The 15,031-nt window shown below is 35.7% G+C and overlaps 1 protein-coding gene across 2 annotated transcripts; it reads left to right on the forward strand.

Moving 5' to 3' along the window:
• Window positions 1-96: 96 nt before the first annotated feature.
• CFAP96 (cilia and flagella associated protein 96) lies at window positions 97-15,031 on the forward strand. 2 transcript variants are annotated; one of them, XM_086380066.1, is made up of 8 exons: window positions 97-278; window positions 2,693-2,878; window positions 3,974-4,193; window positions 5,567-5,704; window positions 5,799-5,874; window positions 7,480-7,659; window positions 12,957-13,123; window positions 14,790-15,031. In XM_086380066.1, the coding sequence occupies exons 2-8, from the start codon at window positions 2,779-2,781 to the stop codon at window positions 14,836-14,838; spliced, it is 930 nt and encodes a 309-aa protein (XP_086236192.1). In that variant the 5' UTR covers window positions 97-278; window positions 2,693-2,778; the 3' UTR covers window positions 14,839-15,031. The 2 variants fall into 2 exon arrangements, with proteins under 2 accessions (XP_086236192.1, XP_086236191.1); XM_086380065.1 differs by lacking the exons at window positions 5,799-5,874; window positions 12,957-13,123; window positions 14,790-15,031 and having other exon boundaries at window positions 7,480-7,707.

The raw sequence follows: 15,031 nt of genomic DNA on the forward strand, positions 1-15,031 counted from the left end.
TTCCTCGATCCGTATGCGAACCCTCCACCGAGCCTCCCGCAACAGTCATTCTCGGAATGGATTCTCCCGTAGCCGGGGCAACGCGCCGCAGAAGGTCTCCGCGGCTAGGCGAGCGTGCGGACCGGCTGCGTGGCTAGGTCCAGCGCGGGAATAGCTCGCGCGGGGGCTGCTTCGTGGCGCTGGTCGCTCCTGCAGCTTGGCTTGGACTGGAGCTGGGACAATCTGATCTCTGATCTTTGTACCCTTCTCCGAGGCGACTTGGTACTCGCAGCCATCAGGTACTGTCTTTTAGATACCTAGCTACTCTGAACCTCTGTTTCCCTAATGGGACATCATTTTCCCCAGAAGTTTTCTGTCCCTCCTTCATCCCCTAGGGAACTTTATCTATAACTTTGGAAGGGTACTTGCCGTGTTCCACTGTGTTATACTTGCCTTGTCTAAGACAAGATAAGCTCCCTAACAGCAGTATCTATGCCTTTTAAAATCTCAGTTTTATAACTTCTACCAGCAAGCCCTACTCAGGAGGGTTTTGCAAAACGTTAAATAAGTGAATGAGTGATTTTGCCAGTGCTGTTCAAGAAGAGTTAGTTCAGTTCAGTCACTCAGTCGTGTCCGACTCTTTGTGACCCCACGAATCACAGTACGCCAGGCCTCCCTGTAGTGGAAAAATTCAAGGCAAAAACTCCCCTTTTGTTCCCTTTCCTTTCTATCCTCTGTGTCACACTTCGTTGGGTGGTTCCTATCTTCCTGGAGCCCACAATTTAGTGAGGGAAAACAGCAGTTAATTCAAGATCCTTACAATTCAGTTCAGTTCAGTCGCTCAATCATGTCCAACTCTTTGCGACCCCATGAACTGCAGCACGCCGGGCCTCCCTATCCATCACCAACTCCCAGAGTCCACCCAAATCCATGTCCATCGAGTCAATGATGCCAGCCAACCGTCTCATCCTCTGTTGTCCCCTTCTCCTGCCCTCAATCTTTCCCAGCATCAGGGTCTTTTCCAATGAGTCAGCTCTTCACATGTGGTGGCCAAAGTATTGGAGTTTCAGCCTCAACATCAGTCCTTCCAATGAACACCCAGGACTGATCTCCTTTAGGATGGGCTAGTTGGATTTCCTTGCAGTCCAAAGGACTTCAAGAGTCTTCTCCAACACCACAGTTTAAAAGCATCAATTCTTCGGTGCTCAGCTTTCTTTATAGTCCAACTCTCACATCCATACATGACCACTAGAAAAACCAAGTGAGGGAAAACAGCAGTTAATTTAAGATCCCTACAAGGTGAATGTAAAATAACCCAATATAAAATAAGCATCCATGATCAGGGCTTGGAGAGGGAAGTACATGGCGCTATGATGAAGTGAATTAAGGAAGTGAAGAATGAGCTAAACAATCAGAAGGATCAGTATTTATTGAGGAAGGAAAGGGGTAGGCACAGTAAAGTACCTGCCGAAAGTGAAACAGCATGTGCTAGTGTCCTGTGGTTGGAGAGAGGCCGACTTGAGAACTGAAAGACAGTTGGAGCTTAGGTTCCAGGGAGAGGGGTTCCCGTGGTGACAGGTGAGGGTGATAGTGGCCTTATGAGCCATTTGAAGGATTTGAGCCCCTGTAGCAGCACAGGAAGACTTTAAGGTTGCAGTGGAGATGGAGCCTTGAAACATGAAACAAATTGAATTAGTGCCCTCCAACTGACTGACTTTTAGTTTTAAAGCATAGGTGATCAGGGGCAGGATGGCAAGGAGGAGGAGAGGATGAGCCACAGATTCAAATAGGCAATCCTGTCATTGAAACAGCTTGCTCTAAATTCAAGGCAGAAGTTTCTTACCTTGGATTATAAACTGGGAAGTGTAAACCAATGTTTGTTTTAATCATCAACCTATGTGTCCAGTATCTAGATATAGTTGGCTTCAAAAATATTACCATGAAATGGAGGCAAGTATTCTTAGCTCATTGGTCCAACTTTTTAGAACGTATCTAATTAAAGGAAACATCTGAAAACGTAGTTGCATATTTAGAGTGATATTTCAAGAACTCATAGTTGCAGTCTGCTCTATAACAAATACTCTGAATTCCTTGTAGCTTTTGTTTTGCTGTTCTTCGTGTTTATCTTGCTTAGTCAATTGTCCTCTCTTCCTATCCCCGTTGTGAACTGATTTTGCCAAGTGGCACATTTGTTATATACATTTAAACTTGAAAAAATTCAAGAACTATAGGGTAATGCCTAGGTGTGTTGTGCATTCTGTAAAAGTAAGTTATAATTTTTAATACAAGGGACAATGTAGTATGTTTAGATAGAAGGGTTTAAACTAAAAACGACTGCCTTATATAATTAAGATCTTTCAGTCAGCTTTGAACTTCTCAAAAGAAGGATGTTGTTTATACAGTGTTTATACCACACTGTACCGTCATAATATTACTGTTTGTGACGGATGAATGGCAGTGCCACAGATAAACATTTCTTTGTAATTTGTGGATATTTCAGCTGGAGACTCAAGGGGAAGGTTCGTGGTGATAATTTTGAGTCTCTGTTATTCCCCCTAGGCTCCACAAAGTAGATTCTTTCCCCATGTATAGCTTGGGACTGTTGTTTTATGATGTAACTATGTGCATGTTAACACTCATAGTTTGGACTGAAACTGTTTTGGACTGAAAGTTAGAATCACCTTTTCCCTAAATTTTCTCCTGTATTTTTCAGTGTAGAGTAGAATTTTGCTGTAGAAGTAGCACTAAGAAACCCGCTGAAGTCACCAGCATAGAGCACCCAGCCAACAGGGAGCAGCCATGCCTGCGGAAGGAGGGAAGACGGATATGGAGAGGATTGGCCTCTTCAGTGAGATGGAATATATCACTGTGGGGGATAAATATGTGTCACAGTTTAATCGTAAGTATAATTTGGTTTTCTTTACAGCCTAAGAGTGGATGTTCCCTCTATAAAATTTTGATTTTAATGTTTGTTAAATGATCTTTTTAAATGGTCTGTATTTTAAAGCTTTAGGTATAAAGTTGAAAACACCTGTGAAATTTTAGTAGCGGTAAGAGATCTTTTTTTTTGTAAGATCAGGAAGCTCGTTTTCTTGGACTATCCTACTTTCATATATTCTCCTCATAGGTATTTGTATTTATTTTCAAGGTGCCTGGCAGTTTTCTTCCAGAATTTTTGTTTGTTTGTTTGTTGTTGTCTAATCGCTAAGTTGTGTTCGACTCTTTTGCAAGCCCATGGACTGTAGCCCTCCAGGCTCCTCTGTCTGTGGGATTTCTCAGACAAGAATACTAGAGTGAGTTGCCATTTCCTTCTCCAGGGAGTCTTCTGGACCCAGGAATCGCCCCAATCTCCTGTCGCTCCTGCATTGGCAGGCAGATTCTTTAGCACTGGCACCCTACCTGGAAAGCCCAAAAAGGGAATCACAACCATGAAGGGACTGAACCATTGGCTTTTTTTTTTCCCTTAGTTGGGACACTACTATACAAATAGCATTTACATTTACATCTAAAATGGCCATCCATGATCACTTTCTTGAAAATGAAGTGCCAAATAAATACCTGAGAGATTTTTAGAAGAGTCGTAAATAAAACAATAAAAAAGAATATGCTGATATGGAACATCTCTAAGATAAATTGTTAAAAAGGCAAGATGCAAAACAGTTTCCTATGGGAAAGCATTGGGTTCAGTAACCTGTAAGGCCTCTTCCAGCTCTCAGATTCAGAGTTTAAGAGAATCTCAATCTAATTATTAAAATGTTTTAATGGAAATGCCTTAGTTCTTACTGTCAGTGAAGCCTTTGATATGGATCTTTCAGTGACCATTTTGAAACAGCATTTAAGAGCTCAAAACTCAATGGCTCGAGTCACATTTTGAAACTTTTCTCTGTTGCCCTGGTGTTCTAGTGGCAAGGATCAGGAAAGTTTTCTATTATTTTTCATGTCCTTTTATTAATGGTGAGCTCAAAATTGTCATATTCCTATTTTATCTTTAAAGGACCTTTTAATGAATCTGCAAGCAAAAATAGACAGATTCTACCCGGGGGATCCAAAGAAATGTCCAATCTCCAGGCAGGTTATTTTGACCCCCATTTTGTAAGGATTTTTGAAGGTGAAAGCTATGTCAATCCGAATCAAGTGAGGAGACGGTACATGATGGAAGAAGCCAAGAAAAATCTAAGCAAAGCGTTCCTCCCTAGTAATGGAGAGAAAAAGCCGTAAGTATTGGGGAGAAAATCTTAAATCTATCTCCTGCATCACTCTCTCTCCTCCAGCCTAAATTATTGATTTTTCTGTAGGACTTACTTATGTATGACTCATTTTTTAAAGTGTGACTTTTAGGTTAAGTTTGTGTTAGATGGAGACAATTATATTGGGTGATTTAAGTTGCGGGGTAATTGATTAAGTAGATTCTCATTGTCACATTAAATTTTTAGTCATCTATGTCACTATTTTCTATCAGTTTATACTAATAAAACCAACTAAATAATGAAAATAAGTTTTAGTTGAAAATTTTGCAATAGTCAGACTAGAAAAAAAATTGCCTTGGGTCATCAAGTTTGTGGCCTTGACTATTTTTTCTGCTTTTTAAAACTTTAAAAAAGTATAAATAAAAAATGTGAAATTAGGAGAAATCTTTTTTGGGTAAAAAGGATAATTTATCAAAGGTACATTGTTTAAAAATCATGATGAAGTTACATGTAGGGGCTTAACGGTATTTTAGTTGTAAAAATTGTCAGGATAAGTTTCTTTTTCTTTAACCTTTAAATCCTTAAACTGATAAAATCATATAATCTATATGATATACTATAGCTGAGTTTTATAATATGATGTTAATTCACACTCAGTAACATTGACTCTCAATCTAGAGTTTATGACAGATGAGGATTAGTTGAAAAATAATTTTGTGCTTATTTGTGATTTTGAGATTAGTAAAGCTTCAGTCTTCCAAGTTAAATTGTCTTTATTAAAAGTAGAGAATGTCTTCTTTTCTGTTATTATAGTTTATCTTTTCCTACCTTTGTACACTTTGGAGAAGTGTGAACTATTTATTATTATTATTACTACTTTTTTTGGGTTTCTTTCTTTTCTTCGTAGATGTAAATTCCAATGTGTATTTTTGGGGCTACTACTTTATTTCTTTTTCATGTAACATATGTATTTTATCCTTTAAACAACTTTTTTTGTGTTCAACTTTCCCATCCCCTGGAACTAATATAATATTGTCAATAAACTATGCTTACATAAAAAATAACTTTAGAAAAAACACAGCGGAAGAACACACAAAGGGTCTATTTATTCTTGTGGTTAATTGAACTAATGTAAACTCTTCTAACCTCCTAGAGATTACTAAAGCTTTGTTTATGTAGAACATTTAAAATGGAATTTTTGACTTTGAATAATAGGGAAAAGTAGATTAAAAAAATAACAAAAGAGTTTTTTTTTTCTTACCAAAGTTAGGCAAGTCAAATCTACTGCGTATATTTTGCTCTTCTTTCAATAATATTTTATAAATTTTGGTGAAATACATATAACACAAAGTTCACTATTTGAACTTGCTTCTTTTTGTTCTCGTTACACTGTATTTAAGCTGTGGATTAGGAAGTTACTATGGAACCATAGGGGGACCAGTCCCGTTTTTCAGTGCTCAGTCTAAACCCAAAGAAAAATATGAGCCACCTGGAAAGAATTTATACACAAACCCAGGAAAGAAAGGAACTGGATATGGGTAAGATATTCCAATACTTTCATATCATTTGTTTTGAATTTAAAAAATTTAATTTCTGAACCCTGAAGTCATCATCATTATTTTCCTTCCTTAGCTATGCAAATATTACCATAGGTAAGCAGTTTTCACACTCTTCTGATCTCTATGATGCAGCAAAACTAAATAACAAGGTAAAGGAATCTCCTGTAACTTATTTCAATCTTTCTCTTATTTAGTTGACTTAGAGAATTCACTTGTGATCCAATTAGGGTTTATTTTGTTTTATCTATTTGTGTTATGTGGGCAATGGCAGATTGATGTTTAGGAATTGTAATAATTTTACCATTTTGATTTTAGATTCCCTGGCTGAGCTTTAATTCCTGCCATAGTTTATCTTCCATCTCTCTAAACTAGCTGTGAGACTTCTGTCAGTGTGGCCCGATCAACTCTGCTCTGTTTTGATTCTAAGCATTGTATCCTAATCCTTAGCTGTATTCCCAACACACCCTAATATTTTGCGCCTAAGAAAGTAGTGGTAGTCCTTTTGGGCTGATCAGGCCATTATGGTGAGTGAACAGAATGGAAGAGTGTTGGGGAGAAGGGAGGAAGTGGAGACTAGAGAAGGATATAAGCTTTTAAATTTTCATTTTTTTTTCAGCATGCAGTCTTCAATAATTTTGGCTGTGGTGACTTTAAATGGCAGTGAGATAGATGGAGGAGGGCATGGCAACCCACTCCAGTATTCTTGCCTGAAGAATCCCCATGGATAGAGGAGCCTAGTGGGCTATAATCCATAGTGTCGCACAGAGTCGGACACGACTGAAGTGACTTAGCATGCGTGCACACACAAGATAGAAGGATAGTGGCCAGTTTTGCAAATGGGCATGTCCAAACCCAGGAAAAGTTTTCTGTTAAATTGATAAACCTTGGTCACTTGAAAATAGTCACCTCTTGTTTCTAGTATGGACTCTTCACTTTATATAAGATTCTATGTAAACTACTTTTTACATAGAATAGAATAATATATTCTATAGGAATGATACCTAAGATATAAATACGTACAAGGCAGTTTTATCAATAGCTTAGTAATTAATCTTTCATCCTAAGTTTATGGATATAAGATACTTTTCTCTCTTTAGAATAAAACTCTTTCATTCCACATTTAGAACTTACTATTCATAAGTCAGAAATTTTATGTCCCTGAATTTCCTAAAATAATATTGTAACATAAAAGTGTTGTAATTTAAAAAGTAAGTATTCCTTATTCTTAGGAGAAAAGCTGACTTTTTTTTGAAGGCCTACCGTGTGCCAGGTACTTTGAATACATAATCACATTTAATCTTTGTCGCAGCATTAAGGGTCGGGGGAATGTTACGATCGTCATTTATAATTGAAGAAAATGTGACACTGAAAGGGTCAGTAACTTTCCCAGTGTCCCTGGGAAATGCTAGAAAGCAGGAAGGAGTTAGGGCTTGAACTAGAAACTGACTTTTATTTTTAATGCATTATATCATATTATAGAAAGTTAATAAAGATTTGCTCAAGTGATATATCTATATACATCAAATAAGTTTATATTCAAGATGAACAATCATAGCTGTGCTTCTTCCTAAGCATATCTTTTGTATCATAAAAATAGAACATAGCAAAGGAATGTTTTAAAAAAGTGAACCCAGCAGTATATACTTAAACAATCTACATGCTTATATTAAAATTTAAAGTTAAATTAACTTTGTTACTTGCAGTGTTTAGTGATTTTTGCTATCTAATATAATTTCAAACTCCTTAATTTACAGAAAGAGAATGAAGAACATCGTCGTTTACTTAAAGGGACAGCTTTCAAATTAAATCTTTACCCAAGGGAATATTTTGATACCAATCCTTACATGTCTGAGAAACCTTTACCACCAATTAAAAAAGTAGAGAAGAAAGAAACAGTTGGAAACCCTTTTAAGCCCTCTTCTCCTGGCAAAAAGGCAAGTTAAAGTTTTTAGAATGAAAAAATATTAAGCATCATATAGAAATGTTGCCTCTTGCTGTCATATTATTTCATTTCCCATTTGTTTATATTCATGCCATGAATCATGGAACCCGTTTTGATGAAATTATGATAAGTCATAGAGTGTGGATACCGTAAGGAATAATGATGCCCTTATGAAATAATTATTCAGTTCAGTTCAGTTCAGTCTCTCAGTTGTGTCCAACTCTTTGCGACCCAATGAATTGCAGCACGCCAGGCCTCCCTGTCCATCACCAACTCCCGGAGTTCACTCAGACTCAAGTCCATCGAGTCAGTGATGCCATCCAGCCATCTCATCCTCTGTTGTCCCCTTCTCCTCCTGCCCCCAATCCCTCCCAGCATCAGACTCTTTTCCAATGAGTCAACTCTTCGCATGAGGTGGCCAAAGTACTGGAGTTTCAGCTTTAGCATCATTCCTTCCAAAGAAATCCCAGGACTGATCTCCGCAGAATGGACTGGTTGGATCTCCTTGCAGTCCAAGGGACTCTTAAGAATCTTCTCCAACACTACAGTTCAAAAGCATCAATTCTTCGGCACTCAGCCTTCTTCACAGTCCAACTCTCACATCCATACATGACCACAGGAAAAACCATAGCCTTGACTAGACGGACCTTTGTTGGCAAAGTAATGTCTCTGCTTTTGAATATGCTATCTAGGTTGGTCATAACTTTCCTTCCAAGGAGTAAGCGTCTTTTAATTTCATGGCTGCAGTCACCATCTGCAGTGATTTTGGAGCCCACAAAATAAAGTCTGACACTGTTTCCACTGTTTCCCCATCTATTTCCCATGAAGTGGTGGGACCAGATGCCATGATCTTCGTTTTCTGAATGTTGAGCTTTAAGCCAACTTTTTCACTCTCCACTTTCACTTTCCTCAAGAGGCTTTTTAGTTCCTCTTCACTTTCTGCCATAAGGGTGGTGTCATCTGCATATCTGTTATTGATATTTTTCCCGGCAATCTTGATTCCAGCTTGTGTTTCTTCCAGTCCAGCGTTTCTCATGATGTACTCTGCATATAAGTTAAATAAGCAGCGTAACAATATACAGCCTTGACGTACTCCTTTTCCTATTTGGAACCAGTCTCTTGTTTCATGTCCAGTTCTAACTGTTGCTTCCTGACCTGTATACTGATTTCTCAAGAGGCAGGTCAGGTGGTCTGGTATTCCCATCTCTTTCAGAATTTTCCACAGTTTATTGTGATCCACACAGTCAAAGGCTTTGGCATAGTCCATAAAGCAGAAATAGATATTTTTCTGGAACTCTCTTGCTTTTTCCATGATCCAGCGGATGTTGGCAATTTGATCTCTGGTTCCTTTGCCTTTTCTAAAACCAGCTTGAACTGGTTTTAGAAGTTCACGGTTCATGTATTGCTGAAATAATTATTACTCATCTCTAAAGTATTTTAATTTACAATGAATTTTCTAAGCACCTGTCTATATCTTAGGTATAGTTTTTCTCAAAACCATAAAAAGTTAGGCCATCTTTAGTTTTTGAAGGGTGGTTAAAATTAAGTGTCTCCCTTCTGCTGAGGTTTACAAGTGTGAATAAAAATCAAAATCTCCCTTATAGTTTATAGACTTAGTTTATACCTTAGTTTTTTTTTCTGTGAATTGTGTGTTCCTTTTCTTGCAAATGTTCAATTAAGATATTTGTCTTTTTCATATTGATCTGTAAGATCTTTTCATATATTAAGGATATTGTTTTATCATTTTTGTTGAAAATAATTTTTCTAGTCTGTTGAGTCTTTGACTTTGGTTATAATATTCTGTTCTATTCAGAAATAGCAATAATGATTTATCATTATAAACTATAAACTTTATAATGATAAAAACACATAAAATAATGATTTTGTCAGTCCTCTGTGCTGAGTTTGTGTCATTCTCAGAATAACTTTCCTTCCCAGCAACGTTAGTGAAATATGCATTCTTGATTTCTTAACTAGTTTTATCTTTTTGCATTTAAATTTTCATCTGGAATATATTTTGATGGTAAGAACAAGGTAAGGATCGAGCTTTTATCTTTTTCAAAATTCAGTTTTATGGACAGAAGGATGCTTTGAGGGGAGGATGTGTTCCATAGCTTGATTGCCTTTGTGGTTTCAAGGGTGTATCAGCCAGTCAGTTCAGTCGCTCAGATGTGTCTGACTCTTTGCGACCCCATGGACTGCAGCACGCCAGGCCTCCCTGTCCATCACCAACTCCCAGAGTTTACTCAAACTCATATCCATTGAGTCAGTGATGCCATCCAACCATCTCATCCTCTGTTGTCCCCTTCTCCTCCTGCCCTCAATCTTTCCCAGCATCAGGGTCTTTTCAAATGAGTCAGCTCTTTGCATCAGGTGGCCGAAGTATTGGAGTTTCAGCTTCAACATCAGTCCTTCCAATGAACACCCAGGGTGTTCATTTAGGATGACTGGTTGGATCTCCTGGCAGTCCAAGGGACTCTCAAGAGTCTTCTCCAACACCACAGTTCAAAAGCATCAATTCTTCAGCACTCAGCTTTCTTCATAGTCCAACTCTCACATCCATACATAACTACTGGAAAAACCACATCTGTCAAAACTCACAGAATCTGTAAACTTAAAATGGGTGCAGCTTATTATACTTGGACTTAAGTAAAAAATTTTTTTAAAGAGCCAATTGTTCCTGATCTCACAGATAGAATAATTAACACCCCTGTTTTGAAATGCCACTTTATCAAATAAAAATTCCCAGTTTTAGTGTTTTTTTCCCCCTGAATTTTCATTCTATTTAATTGATATTTATTTCTATCAGTACCAAACTATTTTTAATTATTATTGCATTTTAATATTGGGTGGTCTAGTCTCTTCTTATTCTTAAAATAAGTTTATATGACTGTTTTCCAGTAGTATTATTTAGAACTTTGGAATTATTTTGTGAAGTTCTGAGGAAAAAAGACCTTTGGTGTTTTGCTCTAAATTGAGATCTTTAGATTTTAGATTGTATTAGCATTTTTATACTTTGAATCTTCTTATCTAGAATTAAGCTACTTACAGAAACCTTTATTTGTCTTGTAGATTTTTATATTTTGTTTCACATAGATTTATGTATCATATTTATTCTTATTTTAAGGTCCTGGTCAATAGTTTCTTTTCCCCATCAATCCCCTTATATTATTTGTTCTTATTAAAACATCTGATTTTTTTAAAGTAACTGGCACTTTATTAAATTTTATATTCTAATAGGTATTTCATTGATTCTCTTTGGATCTTTAGATATATGATTATATTATCTGCAAATAACTTTGCTCCTTCCTTTCCAATATTTCTCTCTCTCATGTCATGCTTGTGCCCAGTGTTTAGACATGATATGGGGATCATGGGAGTACCTCTAGCGTTCATGTTTAAATAAATAAGACTAAATCAGGAATGTTTGTAGAATTATGTTGAATGTTTTAGTATAATCTCTCTAGACCATCTATGTTTTTCTCCATTAACTTATTATAAGGTGAGTAAAAGTAATAGATTTCTTGAAGTGATTCTCACTTGACTGTGTTGTATTAATCTTTAAGTGTGATACTGTGTTTTATTTGTTAATATTTTATTAAGTATTTTTGTATCAATTATTATAAGTGTTGTGACTGGTTTGTATTTTTTACATTCCTTGTTCTATTTTGATATAAGTAGATGCTAGCATCTTAAAGTAAGAGTTTAATAGCATCAAATATATCTTTTCCTTGAAAATTTAAAAGACTTCTCATAGTAAATGTTCTGAGCTTAATTTCTTACATGATGTCCATCTATTTTCTGTAGGTGTCCTCTCTCTGAGTCACTTTGACAATATTTTTCTTTGAGAACCATTCATTTAATTCAGGTTTTCAAATTTGTCAATGTAGAGGTGTAAAAAAATATTATCTTACAGTTTTTGATATTCCATGTATGTATAAATTTCTTCCACCTATTTCTCAATCTTTATAATATAGATTTACCTGTTAATTTTTTAAGCATCATCTGGTGAGTTGGTTTACTTACCATATATATTTTTCCATTTTCTATTCATCTGTTTTGCTTTTACATCAATTAATCAACTGTATTTTCTTTAGATTCCTTATTATTTGTTGCTTTTAAACTAATCCATATGTCTCAATCTTGATAACTTGAAAAATAACAACCATATCTTTCAAATAAATCACATTTTCTTATATATCTGGCTTAGACACTGTAAGAGAAAGGATGCCTAATTAAATGGATTATTGTGATTGAATAGAGTTTTCTTGGTGACCATATATGATGAAAATCCTGTTAATATGTATCAGTTTAAAAAGTCAAAGTAACTGTTTGTTTTGCATATAGGTCAAAAATGATTGACTTCTCTTAATAGATTATAAGAAAAGTACAACGTATAGTACAGTTATTCCTCAGTATCAATGGGGGATTGGTTTCAAGACCACTGCCCGCTACCCCCAGAATACCAAAATTCAAGGATGCTCAGGTCCTTTACATAAAATGGCCTAGTATGTGTGTGTAACCTTTGCACATCCTCCTGTATAATGTAAATCATCTCTAGACTACTTACAATATCTAATACAATGCAAATACTATGTAAATAGTTTCCTGTGCATGTCAAGTTCAACTTTTCTTTTGGGGAACTTTCTGGAATTCTTCATTTAAAAAATATTTTCACCCTGAGATTGGATGAATTTGAGGATGCAGACCTTGCTGGTGTGGAGGACTGATTGTGGGTTATGTTTGCCTCTTACTCTCTTTTTCTATGTGCTTTTCCTTTATTTTTATTAAAAACTTTTTTTTCAGTATCTTCCCCATCATTTACTGATGTTTACTGAACTCGTCTTGTGCCAGGCTTCCTTTTGGATAAACCTTACTTCTGGCCTCATCTTTTGTCCTCTGGTTCTGAACCCTAACTTCTTCCTGTATCAAAATACATGTGACCTGGCTCTCACTCCCTCAGGAATGGACTCACATCCTCTGTAGTTCATAGCCTGATCTGATAAACTCACTAATATATTAACTGTTGGCAATAGTTTAGAATATTACCTTCTTATAACTATATGCATTTTAATAGAGAACTTTTGGAATTATTGTGTCTTAACCCATAAAATTGGTGGTAGGAAGACCCTTTGATGGTATTTGAATTAAACAGAATAAACAGTTTTCTTTAAATGTAAAACCAGCTCCATGTACAATACACAAATATGTATGACCGTTTTTCACATTTAATTTTTGTCAGAAGCATTTTGACAGAACCACATTAAATTGTCTCATTTTTACTTGTAGGCTGGTGGAATGAAGGCAGGAACATTTGATCCTTACCCTTCACATTCTGCTGACCCTTACGTGGTTAAATTGAAAAGCCTATCCAGCAAAAGTGCTAAGGTTTTCCATCCGCCAGGTGGACCAAAAAGCAGACCAATTGAAAGTATAATGGCTTTGAATGTCAAAAGGTAGTAATATTAGCCCATAAATTATTTCCTGCTTTTAGATTTCTTCAGAGTATTATCTTTTATTTATATATACTTTTAAAAGTTGACAAATCTGGGTGACTTTAGAAATCTCATGTGGGGAGCATGTGATTTTTTTTTTAAAGTAATAAAGAGAATTAAAAAAAAAAAAATAGAAATCTCAGCTGCTTCTTTATACCTGCCCTCCCCTGTAGAAGTTCTTTTCCATCTTCTGAAATTCCCAATTGAAAAAGCTTAATTTATCTGTACCAAACAGACACATTTTCGATCCCTGGGTTGGGAAGGTCCCCTGGAGAAGCAAATGGCAACCTACTCCAGTATTCTTGCCTGGAGAATCCCTTGAACAGAGGAGCCTGGTGGGCTACAGTCCATAGAGTCACAAAGAGTCAGACATGACTGAAGTGACTTAGCATGCATACATGCATATATATATGTATATATTTCACTTAGCAGTACATATTAACATTGTCTGTTTCTTAAAAGGATCTTTTGACTCATTAAATTGTTATCTCTGTATAGGCCCCAGACTCTCAGTAATTGTGTGGACTCTTAATGACACTTATTCTGTCTTTAACTTTTAAATAACCCTCTATGAGAACTAGAAATATTCTGATTAATTAAAAATACTTCGAGGAAAAGTATATGTATATTATTCACGTATCATAAAACTCATATCTTTCCTAGGTTTTGAGCACTCTCAAAACTGAAAAGTTCTTAGAAGTTCAGAATATAATTTAGAAAAGGACAGCCTGTCATTCTTTTGTTATATGTGAAAGATCATAAATACTAATAATTCATTTGATTCCCTTTCTGCCTATTCACTAAAAAAGTTTTAATGCCAATTTGACTGACTTACATACTTCTAACTTCATTGTAATCATACAATGGATTGGGAAAAGGACATCAAATTCATATGCCTTTTGTAGAAACACTAGCATCTTTATTACTTGTAGATAATGATTGTAAGAACATCATTATTATAGTCACAAAAGTAAGGCTGCCCTTCATTATTTATATAGTTTAACTGTTGTCTATAGGAATATTTTTTTGCAGGCTAGTTGGTAGAGGATTCATTTGGGAAACAAAGATGTGGAGCCTTTTTTCCATGTCCTTTGACCTTTATCCTTTGACAACCGAACTGACAGTAAAGTTAGAATTTTCCTCAACACACTCACACTCAAATGAATGGAATTTTGTGTGGGGTGGGGAGGAGTGTGGTTTCAAGTTGTGTGGCTATCCGGAGAACAGAGCTGAGAAAATTCTATGATGCTCTAGCACACATGTTTAAAGCAAAGGAAAAAAGTATCGATTGTTCAGAAGTTTATCATTTGTTTAGTATTTTGAGTTTATTGAAATATCTTTTTTTTACATTATCACAAATATTATCCTAAATCAAGTTTTAGCTTCTTTTAGCCTAATTTTAAAACTCTGAGAAGTAGTATTTAAAAGTAGTAGTAGTATTTAGTCTCATAAACCATTTTTTCCCTCTTATATTACATTTTAAAAGTATATCTGATATACATGAAGCTTTTTCTTTAGTGAGAAAATTTGGTTTTGTTTGGATTGTTAACTTTTAATTGCAAAATGTTTTTTTTACAAGAATACGCAGATCTATCAAATTAAATGTGCATTTATTTTCCAATTTTAGAGCACTAAATACGAAGAACTACAAGACTGCTTCAGTACAGTCCTATTAGCATCTGGAAGACAAATAACCTTACAGGTCCTGACTACCAAAAATACACTATCAAGTGCTTATTATTTGAAAAAGTATATAAGATGTGTGGAACAAATAGCTCAAACATTTAGAAGAAATTTAAGGCTGTGACTCTAATGCTCTTCCTTCTTTTCCTACTGTTACATCAATAAATGACTAGTATTTGTTAATAA

This window comes from Bos grunniens, chromosome 27 (genome assembly GCF_055505025.1).
Source record: "Bos grunniens cultivar Pamir isolate PY7600 chromosome 27, Bosgru_T2T1.0, whole genome shotgun sequence".
Classification (NCBI taxonomy): Eukaryota; Metazoa; Chordata; class Mammalia; order Artiodactyla; family Bovidae; genus Bos; species Bos grunniens.